The sequence below is a fragment of the Eptatretus burgeri genome, chromosome 18, assembly GCF_056783735.1.
Source record: "Eptatretus burgeri isolate ZD-2024b chromosome 18, Ebu_testis_v1, whole genome shotgun sequence".
Lineage (NCBI taxonomy): Eukaryota > Metazoa > Chordata > Myxini > Myxiniformes > Myxinidae > Eptatretus > Eptatretus burgeri.
In genome coordinates, this window is record NC_140978.1 from 47,336,260 (window position 1) to 47,349,581 (window position 13,322).

At 42.5% G+C, this 13,322-nt stretch overlaps 1 protein-coding gene across 8 annotated transcripts in view; it reads left to right on the forward strand.

Annotated features, from left to right (window-relative positions):
* Positions 1–13,322, forward strand: part of LOC147009047 (amyloid beta precursor protein binding family B member 2-like) — a 192,083-nt gene that overhangs the window by 62,731 nt on the left and 116,030 nt on the right. For 5 of the 8 annotated variants that reach the window (XM_085863927.1, XM_085863925.1, XM_085863931.1 and 2 more), the window contains exons 4-5: positions 1,315–1,385; positions 2,883–3,818. In XM_085863927.1, the coding sequence (XP_085720053.1) occupies positions 1,328–1,385; positions 2,883–3,818 (994 nt within the window). In that variant the 5' untranslated portion in view covers positions 1,315–1,327. The remainder of the gene's footprint in view (positions 1–1,314; positions 1,386–2,882; positions 3,819–13,322) is intronic. The other 3 variants (XM_085863928.1, XM_085863929.1, XM_085863930.1) reach the window with 1 other exon arrangement.

Consider the following 13,322-nt stretch of genomic DNA (forward strand, 5'->3'; position numbering starts at 1 on the left):
TATGGATGTGAGACTTTGACTCTGACCAGGGATCTGAGATGGAGACTTAATTCCTGTGGTACCAGGTCTCTTCAGAGAATCCTTGGCTATCGCTGGTCAGACTTTGAATCCATTGAGCGGTTGCTGAGAGACTCAAATGAGATTTTTTACCTGCATAGTCCGTGAGTGTCAGTTGCGGCTGTATGGACGTGTGGCTCATTTTCCTGACGCTGATCCTGCTCACCAGATTCTCTCGGTGAAAAAGCCTTGTAAGTGGAGGAGGCCAATGAGCCAACCATGTTCCTTGTGGTTGCAGCAGGTAGATCAGCATCTCAAGGAGATGGGGATGGGCCAGGCATCTGCCTGGTGGATGGGCATACGGTGGCCACTGGAATACTGGCAGAAAGTGGACGCAGCGATGCACTGCTTGTGATGCACTGCATGTTGCCATTTTTGATTTGACCTGATCATTAAATCAGAAACACTGTGAACATCATTTTGAACTAAGTATTTAATAAAGGAATGATTTGTGCTTATTCTTCTTCATAAATAATTATTTTAAAAATAGATGTTCATGTTAAAACATATCTTTGGTGAAGAAAAATAAACCTGTTCAACCATAAAAAACCTGCTCATATTTGGAATACTATTCCATGATGTTGGAATCAACGACAGGTCCATGTGTTTGACATTCGTTAAAAACAATCCACATGAACAATTTGATCTTCCAACTTGGTGAAGTACAAGCAAGGCAGTGGACTGCCAGGCCAATGCGGACGGACTGTATCTGAGCCGCCAAACTCACTTTCCGGAGGCTAATCGGTCTCGTTCTTTTCTCCTCGGCTTCAAGCGGGCGGTGCACCACCACAACGTATCATCCCCCATCTCTCCACATGATCTTCATTACATCCATTAACCCTTCATAACACACAACTTCATAACCCTTACTTGCCAATTTCAGTGTTTCTCTCTGTCTCTGTCTCTGTCTTTCTGTCTCTCTCTCCCCCCCCTCTCTTTTCCTTTCATGTTTGTTATCCTCTAGTGTCTAGCCGGTGCGAGAATAATCCTTTAGGAATGGAGGAACATTTGAAATTACCTCTTTGGGGAGGAATATCCGGGGTGTAAACCATGACGAAATGTACAGAACCAAAAAATAAACCTTGTTCAACTATTTGAGTGACTCATGCTTTGTCCATCACAAAAACGATCACTCCCAGGCATGTGCCTTTATGATTCCAGTTATATGACTAATTGCTAGTACAATCACCCCCCCTGGAATGCCTTCTGTCGGGGAGCATGCCAAGCCATGTTTACATGATAATTCCACGAATGCAGCAGAACACAACAAATGAGCAGCTGCCATACTAGAAAACAAACTGCATACACTCCTTCCTTCCCTAAACTTGGTGAGTGAATGACATCTAATTGTTTTTTTTATTTTTATTATCAGGCTCTGCTGATTTTAAATGCTTAGAAATCACTGCTAGAACCCTCATAGGAAATGCATATTCCATGCTTGTTGTAAATTTGCTGTAATATATGAGGGCCGTACCAAAAGTCATGAGCATGTTCATGGTACAGTAATACAAAGGTACATGGAAGAAAACTGATATTGTCAATTATAACTAGACATACCTCATGACTTTTCTTCAAAATCTTCCAGAAAGATCCACGTATCTATGCCACCGCCACACGAGCTTAAAAATCCCGATGCGATAGAAGTCTGTTCCAATGCTTCACAACCAGCTATGCATGGCTATCTGGACCGCCTACCCCGTTTTCATAGTGCTGGCCTCTCTTGTGATATTTCAAGGGCCCAAACAGGTGGTTTTCTTAGGTGGCCAAGTTTCGACTGTACGGGGAGTGGGGAAGCACTTCCCAGCCTTTATTTGAGATTTCCTGCAATGTCAGATGCGCAGTGTGAGGTCTAACGTTGTCATGTTGAAAGGTGGTGGCTTTTTTCCACCATAGTGCTTTTCCCGAAGTGCACGTTTCAGTTTCTTGAGCATCTGAGCGTAGCGATCCACGTTGATGATTTCCCTTTTGGGCAGGAAATCAACCGGCATGCATCCCTTGGCATCCTGGAAGTTGGTTCCCGTAACTTTGCCGGTAGAGGCAACTCTTTTGGCATTCTACTTTTTTTGGAGATGTGGTGATGCCATTCCTTGCTTTGCTGCTTGGGTTCTGGGTCAAAATTGTGGATCCAGGTTTCATCACAAGTCACGATATGGAACAGGAAGTCAACGGCCTCTGCAGAATGTCGTTGAAGCATCTGCATGTGTGTGTTTTTTTGTGTTTCTTCATAAACAAACGAGGAACCCAACGGGAACAAACTTTCTGATATCCCAAGGTCGCTATCCTCTCCTGTACGGCATGCTGTTCTACGCCAAGCTGTGCTGTGTCGCCCTTCGGTCCTCGCCGATGAGCGCATTGACTTTCTGCTCGTTGTGTTCAGTTGTGGCGCTTCTCGGCCGACCACAGCGTGCCTGATTGGTGATATCTGTGTTTCCGCCTTTGAAGTGTTTCACCCACCTTCTGACATGCCAGAACCTTCCTTAGCATCTCCGTACACCTGACTCAATCATCCGTAGATATCTCGACTGATTTATTCTACTCCGTGAGGAATTAAATCGCTGCACGTTGGTGAAACAACATGTCGTTGACAGCCATTTTGTCACAAAGGATTGCGGGAACACCAGTGGCGTGCATCTGCCGAGCCCTTATTTATATTTGATTGGATCGATGAAGAGATGTTGCTAATAACTCGTGTTCCACTATATTCGGCTCAAACGTGTGTAGTCCACTGATGCTCATGACTTTTGGTATGGCTCTTGTACAAAGTAATGATATTTTTATTTTGAGTTGGAACTTGCAGACTATTTCTTGATTTTTCACTTTGACAGTTGACGCAGCCTCGAGTGCCATGGCCACATCAGTGAGGATTGGAGCACCTTCGGCAGAATTGGGTGTCGGGAATGGATTGCCATTGGCCGTGAGTGGTGCTACCCACCCACCCTTTACACTGCGACTACGCACGTCTCACAATGCCCAGCTGGACGCTGATATGCGGCGCGTGCCAGACACTCGATCCGACGCATCGACACCACCCAAGAATCGTAAGACATATGCCCTGACGAGCCTTCAGACTGCCATGGGGCTGGAAAGTGCTGAGGGTGGAAACGGTGCAAGAGGTGCAATTGATTTTGATCCCAATTGTAGCAACAACAATCGAGCACTTCCGGAGGTGGTTGAAGTCATCAACACCAAGTTTCTAAAGAACGGTGAAAACCAGTTACGGAAGGCAGGAGACTGGATAGACAGTTTAGGCACCCAGCTAATAAATGAGGAATTGAATGAGGTTACTGCACCAGAGGTGGTCACGGAAGAAAGGATCATACATGCTCATACACGTGATACCAATCGTCATGCCTCTGGCTGCAGCAATGGAAACGTGGGGCTGGAGAAGGCTGAGGGCAAGGACTGCAATTCAGCTGTCGTGATTGAGGAGCCTTCCAAAGTTGAATGCAAAACCCGTAGTTTTTTAGGCTATTATGCTGACCTTGAGGCATGTTATGCTCGTGCTGCCATGAAGAAAACCTCTAACGATAAGGAATCGTGTGATGAACCAGTTGGACCCCAATTATTGCATGACAACCTTGTAACGATGGAACCACCTCAACTGTCCGAAGCAGCAGAAACCGGTGCTGATGAAGAGAGACTCATCAGACGTCCTGTGGTTTTTGAGCAACAAGCTGGGCCGAGACTATTGAGTGATGATGATCTCAGTTGGACAACACTGTCCCAAGAAAGTGCTTCTCTCACCTCACCTGATTATTCTGGTAAGCCAAGTTCTATTCAAGCAAAATATTACACCACAAGTTGAATTTTACAAACTTCTTTCATTTAACTTTTCAATTTCATCTTCAAATTTTTAACATTTTATGTCAACGTTTCATAACCAGGAAAATGGGCTGACAGGATGGCCTCGGCCCGAGAGGTACGCACAATCACCTCAAAGCTGCCGAGCCTGGGTTTGAATCCCGACCCAGATATAAACTGTCATCCCAGTGTTTCAGAGGCAGGGTGATTCATCAATGTGTGTAGCGTCCCTCGGATGGACGTTAAACGAATGTCCCGTCTCCCGACATTCGTTGGTGGACATTAAAAATCCGACGGTGTCCTTCGTGAAGAGTAGGCGAGCTATCGCCGGTATCGTGGACAAATTTCAAATTCCTGCCCTAACCAGTAGAAGGCACTGCATCAGCAGCATGGCAGTGCCTTCAGCCAATGATGCTGCACTGCATCCTTGTGCTGCACACAGATGTAGAAGAACCAGGAAAATGACCATTTTTCTATGTCACCTTGACTGTCATCACATCCACATAAGATTGTATGGAATATTTTCATTGTGCGTGTATTACGTAGAACTTTGCGCGACACAAAAAAACACTGGACAACACGATAACTCGAGTGGTTTCGTGCACTCCTTTTAACTGTATCGGTTTAGATTTGACCACAGGTTCATTATAAGTTAGAATGCTTGTTTCTGATGCGTTGCCTGCAGAGAACACTGCATCATTGTATACATTGTACACACATGAGAATAATTCAATCACATGTCCCATGTTCACAAAGCTATTTTTGTCATAAGAGTAGAGTACGTTGTGCTTGTACTTTGACAAACGACACCATTTGACCTTCACATCAATGTGTATACAAGTTGTATGGTAAATATTGCCATAGTACAAGCATATAGGGCTGTTAGCTGCTGTTAGCATCATTTGCTGGGGCTCGGCAATGCTGCTCATGTTTATGCTCGGTGAGTCGGCAGTGTCCCTGGAGGTTGGGGGAGGAATTCATAATTTGTTGAGGGTGCCGCAGATAGCTTGCCCACTCTTCGGGAAGGACACCGTGGGATATCTAATGTACAAATAATTAATTTTTCCAGAAGAGACGCCCCACGAAATGTCCATCTGAAGGATGACACAAATGTTGATAAATGACCTGCATGCGAAACACCAAGATGACAGTTTATAGCTGGGCTGAGATTCAAACCCAGGCTCGACAGCTTAGAGGTGAGTTTGGGTCGTTCTGGGCTATCATTCCGACCCTTTTACGGAGGGGGCGTGGGTGTTGGAGGAGAGGGTAGCAGCAGGTGGTTGTGACATTTGCTGATGCAGGCCTACCTGTAATTTTGGGCTGAAATTTGTAATTTGACCAAGTTGTGAGCGACACCTGTTTTTACATTTAGTCAAAAGCCACCATGTGAGCTTTAATGGCCAATAACAAATGCTACATCAGATGGATTCCGAAATTAACCTCCATCCGAGATACAGCACACTGATTGACACAACACCGTTCTGGTGAAGCACCAGTCATTTTGAAATCCTATTGATAACTGAACCCAGACAAGAGAGTGTGGGTCGTCGATCCATATGGAGTTTTGGAGGGGGGAGGGAGGGGACAAGATTGTTTTTTTTTTTTTAAACCTGTGTTTTTGGGGGTTGGCGTGAATGTCGGCATGTTTGTGTTTTTTTTGTTTGTGTTTTTGGGGGTTGGCGTGAATGTAGGCATGTTTGTGTTTTTAAACCTGTGATTTTGGGGTCGGCGTGAATGTAGGCATGTTTGTGTTTTTAAACCTGTGATTTTGGGGTCGGCGTGAATGTAGGCATGTTTGTGTTTTTAAACCTGTTTTTTTGGGGGTCGGTGTGAATGTAGGCATGTTTGTGTTTTAAACCTGTGATTTTGGGGTCGGCGTGAATGTCGGCATGTTTGTGTTTTAAACCTGTGATTTTGGGGTCGGCGTGAATGTAGGCATGTTTGTGTTTTTAACTTGTGTTTTTGGGGGTCGGCGTGAATGTAGGCATGTTTGTGATTTTGGGGTCGGCGTGAATGTAGGCATGTTTGTGTTTTTAAACCTGTGATTTTGGGGTCGGCGTGAATGTAGGCATGTTTGTGTTTTTTTGTTTGTTTGTGTTTTTAACCTGTGTTTTTGGGGGTTGGCGTGAATGGAGGCACACTTGTGTTTTCATATATTTATTTATTTTTTAACTTGTGTTTTTGGGGGTCGGCGTGAATGTCGGCATGTTTGTGTTTTTAAACTTGTGATTTTGGGGTCGGCGTGAATGTAGGCATGTTTGTGTTTTTTAAACCTGTGATTTTGGGGTCGGCGTGAATGTAGGCATGTTTGTGTTTTTAACCTGTGTTTTTGGGGATCGGTGTGAATGTAGGCATGTTTGTGTTTTTAAACCTGTGTTTTTGGGGGTCGGCGTGAATGTAGGCATGTTTGTGTTTTTTTAAACCTGTGATTTTGGGGTCGGCGTGAATGTAGGCATGCTTGTGTTTTTAACCTGTGTTTTTGGGGGTCGGCGTGAATGTAGGCATGTTTGTGTTTTTTAAACCTGTGATTTTGGGGTCGGCATGAATGTAGGCATGTTTGTGTTTTTTGGGATCGGTGTGAATGTAGGCATGTTTGTGTTTTTAAACCTGTGATTTTGGGGTCGGCGTGAATGTAGGCATGTTTGTGTTTTTAAACATGTGATTTTGGGGTCGGCGTGAATGTAGGCATGTTTGTGTTTTTTAAACCTGTGTTTTTGGGGATCGGTGTGAATGTAGGCATGTTTGTGTTTTTAACCTGTGTTTTTTGGGATCGGTGTGAATGTAGGCATGTTTGTGTTTTTAAACCTGTGATTTTGGGGTCGGCGTGAATGTAGGCATGTTTGTGTTTTTAAACCTGTGATTTTGGGGTCGGCGTGAATGTAGGCATGTTTGTGTTTTTAAACCTGTGATTTTGGGGTCGGCGTGAATGTAAGCATGTTTGTGTTTTTAAACCTGTGATTTTGGGGTCGGCGTGAATGTAGGCATGTTTGTGTTTTTAACCTGTGTTTTTGGGGGTTGGCGTGAATGTAGGCATGTTTGTGTTTTTAACCTGTGTTTTTGGGGTCGGCGTGAATGTAGGCATGTTTGTGTTTTTTGGGATCGGTGTGAATGTAGGCATGTTTGTGTTTTTAAACCTGTGATTTTGGGGTCGGCGTGAATGTAGGCATGTTTGTGTTTTTAAACATGTGATTTTGGGGTCGGCGTGAATGTAGGCATGTTTGTGTTTTTTAAACCTGTGTTTTTGGGGATCGGTGTGAATGTAGGCATGTTTGTGTTTTTAACCTGTGTTTTTTGGGATCGGTGTGAATGTAGGCATGTTTGTGTTTTTAAACCTGTGATTTTGGGGTCGGCGTGAATGTAGGCATGTTTGTGTTTTTAAACCTGTGATTTTGGGGTCGGCGTGAATGTAGGCATGTTTGTGTTTTTAAACCTGTGATTTTGGGGTCGGCGTGAATGTAGGCATGTTTGTGTTTTTAAACCTGTGATTTTGGGGTCGGCGTGAATGTAGGCATGTTTGTGTTTTTAACCTGTGTTTTTGGGGGTTGGCGTGAATGTAGGCATGTTTGTGTTTTTTGGGGTTTGCGTGAATATAGGCAAGTTTGTGTTTTTTTGTTTGTTGGTGTTTTTGGGGGTTGGCCTGAATGTAGGCATGTTTGTGTTTTTGGGGTTGGCGTGAATGTAGGCATGTTTGTGTTTTTAAACCTGTGATTTTGGGGTCGGCGTGAATGTAGGCATGTTTGTGTTTTTAAACCTGTGTTTTTGGGGGTTGGCGTGAATGTAGGCATGTTTGTGTTTTTAAACCTGTGTTTTTGGGGTTGGTGTGAATGTAGGCATGTTTGTGTTTTTAAACCTGTGTTTTTGGGGTTGGTGTGAATGTAGGCATGTTTGTGTTTTTAAACCTGTGATTTTGGGGTTGGCGTGAATGTAGGCATGTTTGTGTTTTTAAACCTGTGTTTTTGGGGTTGGCGTGAATGTAGGCATGTTTGTGTTTTTAAACCTGTGATTTTGGGGTTGGCGTGAATGTAGGCATGTTTGTTTTTTATTTGTTTGTGTTTTTAACCTGTGTTTTTTGGGGTCGGCGTGAATGTAGGCATGTTTGTGTTTTTAAACCTGTGTTTTTGGGGTCGGCGTGAATGTAGGCATGTTTGTGTTTTTAAACCTGTGTTTTTGGGGGTTGGCGTGAATGTAGGCATGTTTGTGTTTTTAAACCTGTGATTTTGGGGTTGGCGTGAATGTAGGCATGTTTGTTTTTAAACCTGTGTTTTTTGGGGTTGGCGTGAATGTAGGCATGTTTGTGTTTTTTTGTTTGTTTGTGTTTTTTTGGGGTTGGCGTGAATGTAGGCATGTTTGTGTTTTTAAACCTGTGTTTTTTGGGGTTGGCGTGAATGTAGGCATGTTTGTGTTTTTTTGTTTGTTTGTGTTTTTTTGGGGTTGGCGTGAATGTAGGCATGTTTGTGTTTTTAAACCTGTGATTTTGGGGTCGGCGTGAATGTAGGCATGTTTGTGTTTTTAAACCTGTGTTTTTGGGGATGGGCGAGAATGTAGGCACACATGTGGTTTTTTTGTGTGTTTTTTTGAAACCTGTGTTTTTTGGAGAGGTGGGAAATAATGTAGGCATGTTTGTTTTTAACCTGTGTTTTGCGGGTCGGCGTGAATGTAGGCATGTTTGTGTTTTTAAACCTGTGTCTTGGGTGGTCGGGGTACTTGTGTTTTTTAATTTTTTTGAATTTACCTTGTGTTCTTGGGGGTCAGCGAGAATGTCGGCATGCTTATGTTTTTTTTTTGTTTGTTTGTTCGTGTTTTTTAAACCTGTGTTTTTGGGGGTCGGCGTGAATGTAGGTGTGCTTGTGTTTTTTTATTTGTATTTTTTTAAACCTGTGTTTTTTGGTTGGGTGGGTGAGAATGTTGGCATGTTTGTTTATTTTTAACCTGCTTTTGGGGGTCGGCGTGAATGTAGGCATGCTTGTGTTTTTAAACCTGTGTTTTTGGGGATCGGCGTGAATGTAGGCATGTTTGTGTTTTTTAAACCTGTGTTTTTGGGGATCGGTGTGAATGTAGGCATGTTTGTGTTTTTAACCTGTGTTTTTGGGATCGGTGTGAATGTAGGCATGTTTGTGTTTTTAAACCTGTGATTTTGGGGTCGGCGTGAATGTAGGCATGTTTGTGTTTTTAAACCTGTGATTTTGGGGATCGGTGTGAATGTAGGCATGTTTGTGTTTTTAAACCTGTGATTTTGGGGTCGGCGTGAATGTAGGCATGTTTGTGTTTTTAAACCTGTGATTTTGGGGTCGGCGTGAATGTAGGCATGTTTGTGTTTTTAAACCTGTGTTTTTGGGGTCAGTGTGAATGTAGGCATGTTTGTGTTTTTAACCTGTGTTTTTGGGGTTGGCGTGAATGTAGGCATGTTTGTGTTTTTAAACCTGTGATTTTGGGGGTTGGTGTGAATGTAGGCATGTTTGTGTTTTTGAACCTGTGTTTTTGGGGTTGGCGTGAATGTAGGCATGTTTGTGTTTTTAAACCTGTGTTTTTGGGGTTGGCGTGAATGTAGGCATGTTTGTGTTTTTAAACCTGTGTTTTTGGGGGTTGGCGTGAATGTAGGCAAGTTTGTGTTTTTTTGTTTGTTGGTGTTTTTGGGGGTTGGCCTGAATGTAGGCATGTTTGTGTTTTTAAACCTGTGTTTTTGGAGGTTGGCGTGAATGTAGGCATGTTTGTGTTTTTAAACCTGTGTTTTTGGGGGTTGGCCTGAATGTAGGCATGTTTGTGTTTTTAAACCTGTGTTTTTGGGGTTGGTGTGAATGTAGGCATGTTTGTGTTTTTAAACCTGTGTTTTTGGGGTTGGCATGAATGTAGGCATGTTTGTGTTTTTAAACCTGTGTTTTTGGGGGTTGGCCTGAATGTAGGCATGTTTGTGTTTTTAAACCTGTGTTTTTGGGGTTGGCGTGAATGTAAAGGCATGTTTGTGTTTTTAAACCTGTGTTTTTGGGGGTTGGTGTGAATGTAGGCATGTTTGTGTTTTTAAACCTGTGTTTTTTGGGGTTGGCATGAATGTAGGCATGTTTGTGTTTTTAAACCTGTGTTTTTTGGGGTTGGCATGAATGTAGGCATGTTTGTGTTTTTAAACCTGTGTTTTTGGGGGTTGGCGTGAATGTAGGCATGTTTGTGTTTTTAAACCTGTGTTTTTGGGGGTTGGCGTGAATGTAGGCATGTTTGTGTTTTTAAACCTGTGTTTTTGGGGGTTGGCGTGAATGTAGGCATGTTTGTGTTTTTAAACCTGTGTTTTTTGGGGTTGGCATGAATGTAGGCATGTTTGTGTTTTTAAACCTGTGTTTTTGGGGGTTGGCGTGAATGTAGGCATGTTTGTGTTTGTTTGTTTGTGTTTTTGGGGTTGGCGTGAATGTAGGCATGTTTTGTTTTTAAACCTGTGTTTTTGGGGTTGGTGTGAATGTAGGCATGTTTGTGTTTTTAAACCTGTGTTTTTTGGGGTTGGCGTGAATGTAGGCATGTTTGTGTTTTTTGTTTGTTTGTGTTTTTTAACCTGTGTTTTTGGGGGTCGGCGTGAATGTAGGCACACTTGTGTTTTTTTGTTTGTTTGTGTTTTTTAACCTGTGTTTTTGGGGATGGGCGAGAATGTAGGCACACATGTGGTTTTTTTGTGTGTTTTTTTGAAACCTGTGTTTTTTGGAGAGGTGGGAAATAATGTAGGCATGTTTGTTTCTTTTTTTTTTAACCTGTTTTGTTGCGGGTCGGTGAGAATGTAGGCGCACTTTTTTTTTTTTTTAAACCTGTGTCTTGGGGGGTCGGCGTACTTGTGTTTTTTAATTTTTTTGAATTTAACTTGTGTTCTTGGGGGTCAGCGAGAATGTCGGCATGCTTATGTTTTTTTTTTGTTTGTTTGTTCGTGTTTTTTAAACCTGTGTTTTTGGGGGTCGGCGTGAATGTAGGTGTGCTTGTGTTTTTTTATTTGTATTTTTTTAAACCTGTGTTTTTTGGTTGGGTGGGTGAGAATGTTGGCATGTTTGTTTATTTTTAACCTGCTTTTGGGGGTCGGCGTGAATGTAGGCATGCTTGTGTTTTTAAACCTGTGTTTTTGGGGATCGGCGTGAATGTAGGCATGTTTGTGTTTTTAAACCTGTGATTTTGGGGTCGGCGTGAATGTAGGCATGTTTGTGTTTTTAACTTGTGTTTTTGGGGATCGGTGTGAATGTAGGCATGTTTGTGTTTTTAAACCTGTGATTTTGGGGTCAGCGTGAATGTAGGCATGTTTGTGTTTTTAACCTGTGTTTTTGGGGATCGGTGTGAATGTGGGCATGTTTGTGTTTTTAACCTGTGTTTTTGGGGGTTGGTGTGAATGTAGGCATGTTTGTGTTTTTAACCTGTGTTTTGGGGGGTTGGTGTGAATGTAGGCATGTTTGTGTTTTTAAACCTGTGATTTTGGGGTCAGTGTGAATGTAGGCATGTTTGTGTTTTTAACCTGTGTTTTTGGGAGTTGGCGTGAATGTAGGCATGTTTGTGTTTTTAAACCTGTGATTTTGGGGGTTGGTGTGAATGTAGGCATGTTTGTGTTTTTGAACCTGTGTTTTTGGGGGTTGGCGTGAATGTAGGCATGTTTGTGTTTTTAAACCTGTGTTTTTGGGGGTTGGCGTGAATGTAGGCATGTTTGTGTTTTTAAACCTGTGTTTTTGGGGGTTGGCGTGAATATAGGCAAGTTTGTGTTTTTTTGTTTGTTGGTGTTTTTGGGGGTTGGCCTGAATGTAGGCATGTTTGTGTTTTTAAACCTGTGTTTTTGGGGGTTGGCGTGAATGTCGGCTTGTTTGTGTTTTTTTGTTTGTTTGTGTTTTTGGGGGTTGGCCTGAATGTAGGCATGTTTGTTTTTAAACCTGTGTTTTTGGGGGTTGGTGTGAATGTAGGCATGTTTGTGTTTTTAAACCTGTGTTTTTTGGGGTTGGCATGAATGTAGGCATGTTTGTGTTTTTTATTTGTTTGTGTTTTTTAACCTGTGTTTTGGGGGGTTGGCCTGAATGTAGGCATGTTTGTTTTTAAACCTGTGTTTTTGGGGGTTGGCGTGAATGTAGGCATGTTTGTGTTTTTAAACCTGTGTTTTTGGGGGTTGGTGTGAATGTAGGCATGTTTGTGTTTTTAAACCTGTGTTTTTTGGGGTTGGCATGAATGTAGGCATGTTTGTGTTTTTAAACCTGTGTTTTTTGGGGTTGGCATGAATGTAGGCATGTTTGTGTTTTTAAACCTGTGTTTTTGGGGGTTGGCCTGAATGTAGGCACGTTTGTGTTTTTAAACCTGTGTTTTTGGGGGTTGGCGTGAATGTAGGCATGTTTGTGTTTTTAAACCTGTGTTTTTGGGGGTTGGTGTGAATGTCTGCATGTTTGTGTTTTTAAACCTGTGTTTTTTGGGGTTGGCATGAATGTAGGCATGTTTGTGTTTTTAAACCTGTGTTTTTGGGGGTTGGCCTGAATGTAGGCACGTTTGTGTTTTCAAAACCTGTGTTTTTGGGGGTTGGCGTGAATGTTGGCATGTTTGTGTTTTTTGGGGTTTGCGTGAATGTAAGCATGTTTGTGTTTTTAAACCTGTGTTTTTGGGGGTTGGTGTGAATGTCGGCATGTTTGTGTTTTTAAACCTGTGTTTTTTGGTGTTGGCATGAATGTAGGCATGTTTGTGTTTTTTATTTGTTTGTGTTTTTTAACCTGTGTTTTTGGGGGTCGGCGTGAATGTAGGCATGTTTGTGTTTTTAAACCTGTGTTTTTGGGGGTTTGCGTGAATGTAGGCATGTTTGTGTTTTTAAACCTGTGTTTTTGGGGGTTGGCGTGAATGTAGGCATGTTTGTGTTTTTTTGGGGTTTGCGTGAATGTAGGCATGTTTGTGTTTTTAAACCTGTGTTTTTGGGGTCAGCGTGAATGTAGGCATGTTTGTGTTTTTAAACCTGTGATTTTGGGGTCGGCGTGAATGTAGGCATGTTTGTGTTTTTAACCTGTGTTTTTGGGGGTTGGCGTGAATGTAGGCATGTTTGTGTTTTTAAACCTGTGATTTTGGGGGTTGGTGTGAATGTAGGCATGTTTGTGTTTTTTAACCTGTGTTTTTGGGGGTCGGTGTGAATGTAGGCATGTTTGTGTTTTTAACCTGTGTTTTTGGGGGTCGGTGTGAATGTAGGCATGTTTGTGTTTTTAACCTGTGTTTTTGGGGATCGGTGTGAATGTAGACATGTTTGTGTTTTTAAACCTGTGTTTTTGGGGGTTGGCGTGAATGTAGGCATGTTTGTGTTTTTAAACCTGTGTTTTTGGGGGTTGGCGTGAATGTAGGCATGTTTGTGTTTTTAAACCTGTGTTTTTGGGGGTTGGCGTGAATATAGGCAAGTTTGTGTTTTTTTGTTTGTTGGTGTTTTTGGGGGTTGGCCTGAATGTAGGAATGTTTGTGTTTTTAAACCTGTGTTTTTGGGGGTTGGCCTGAATGTAGGA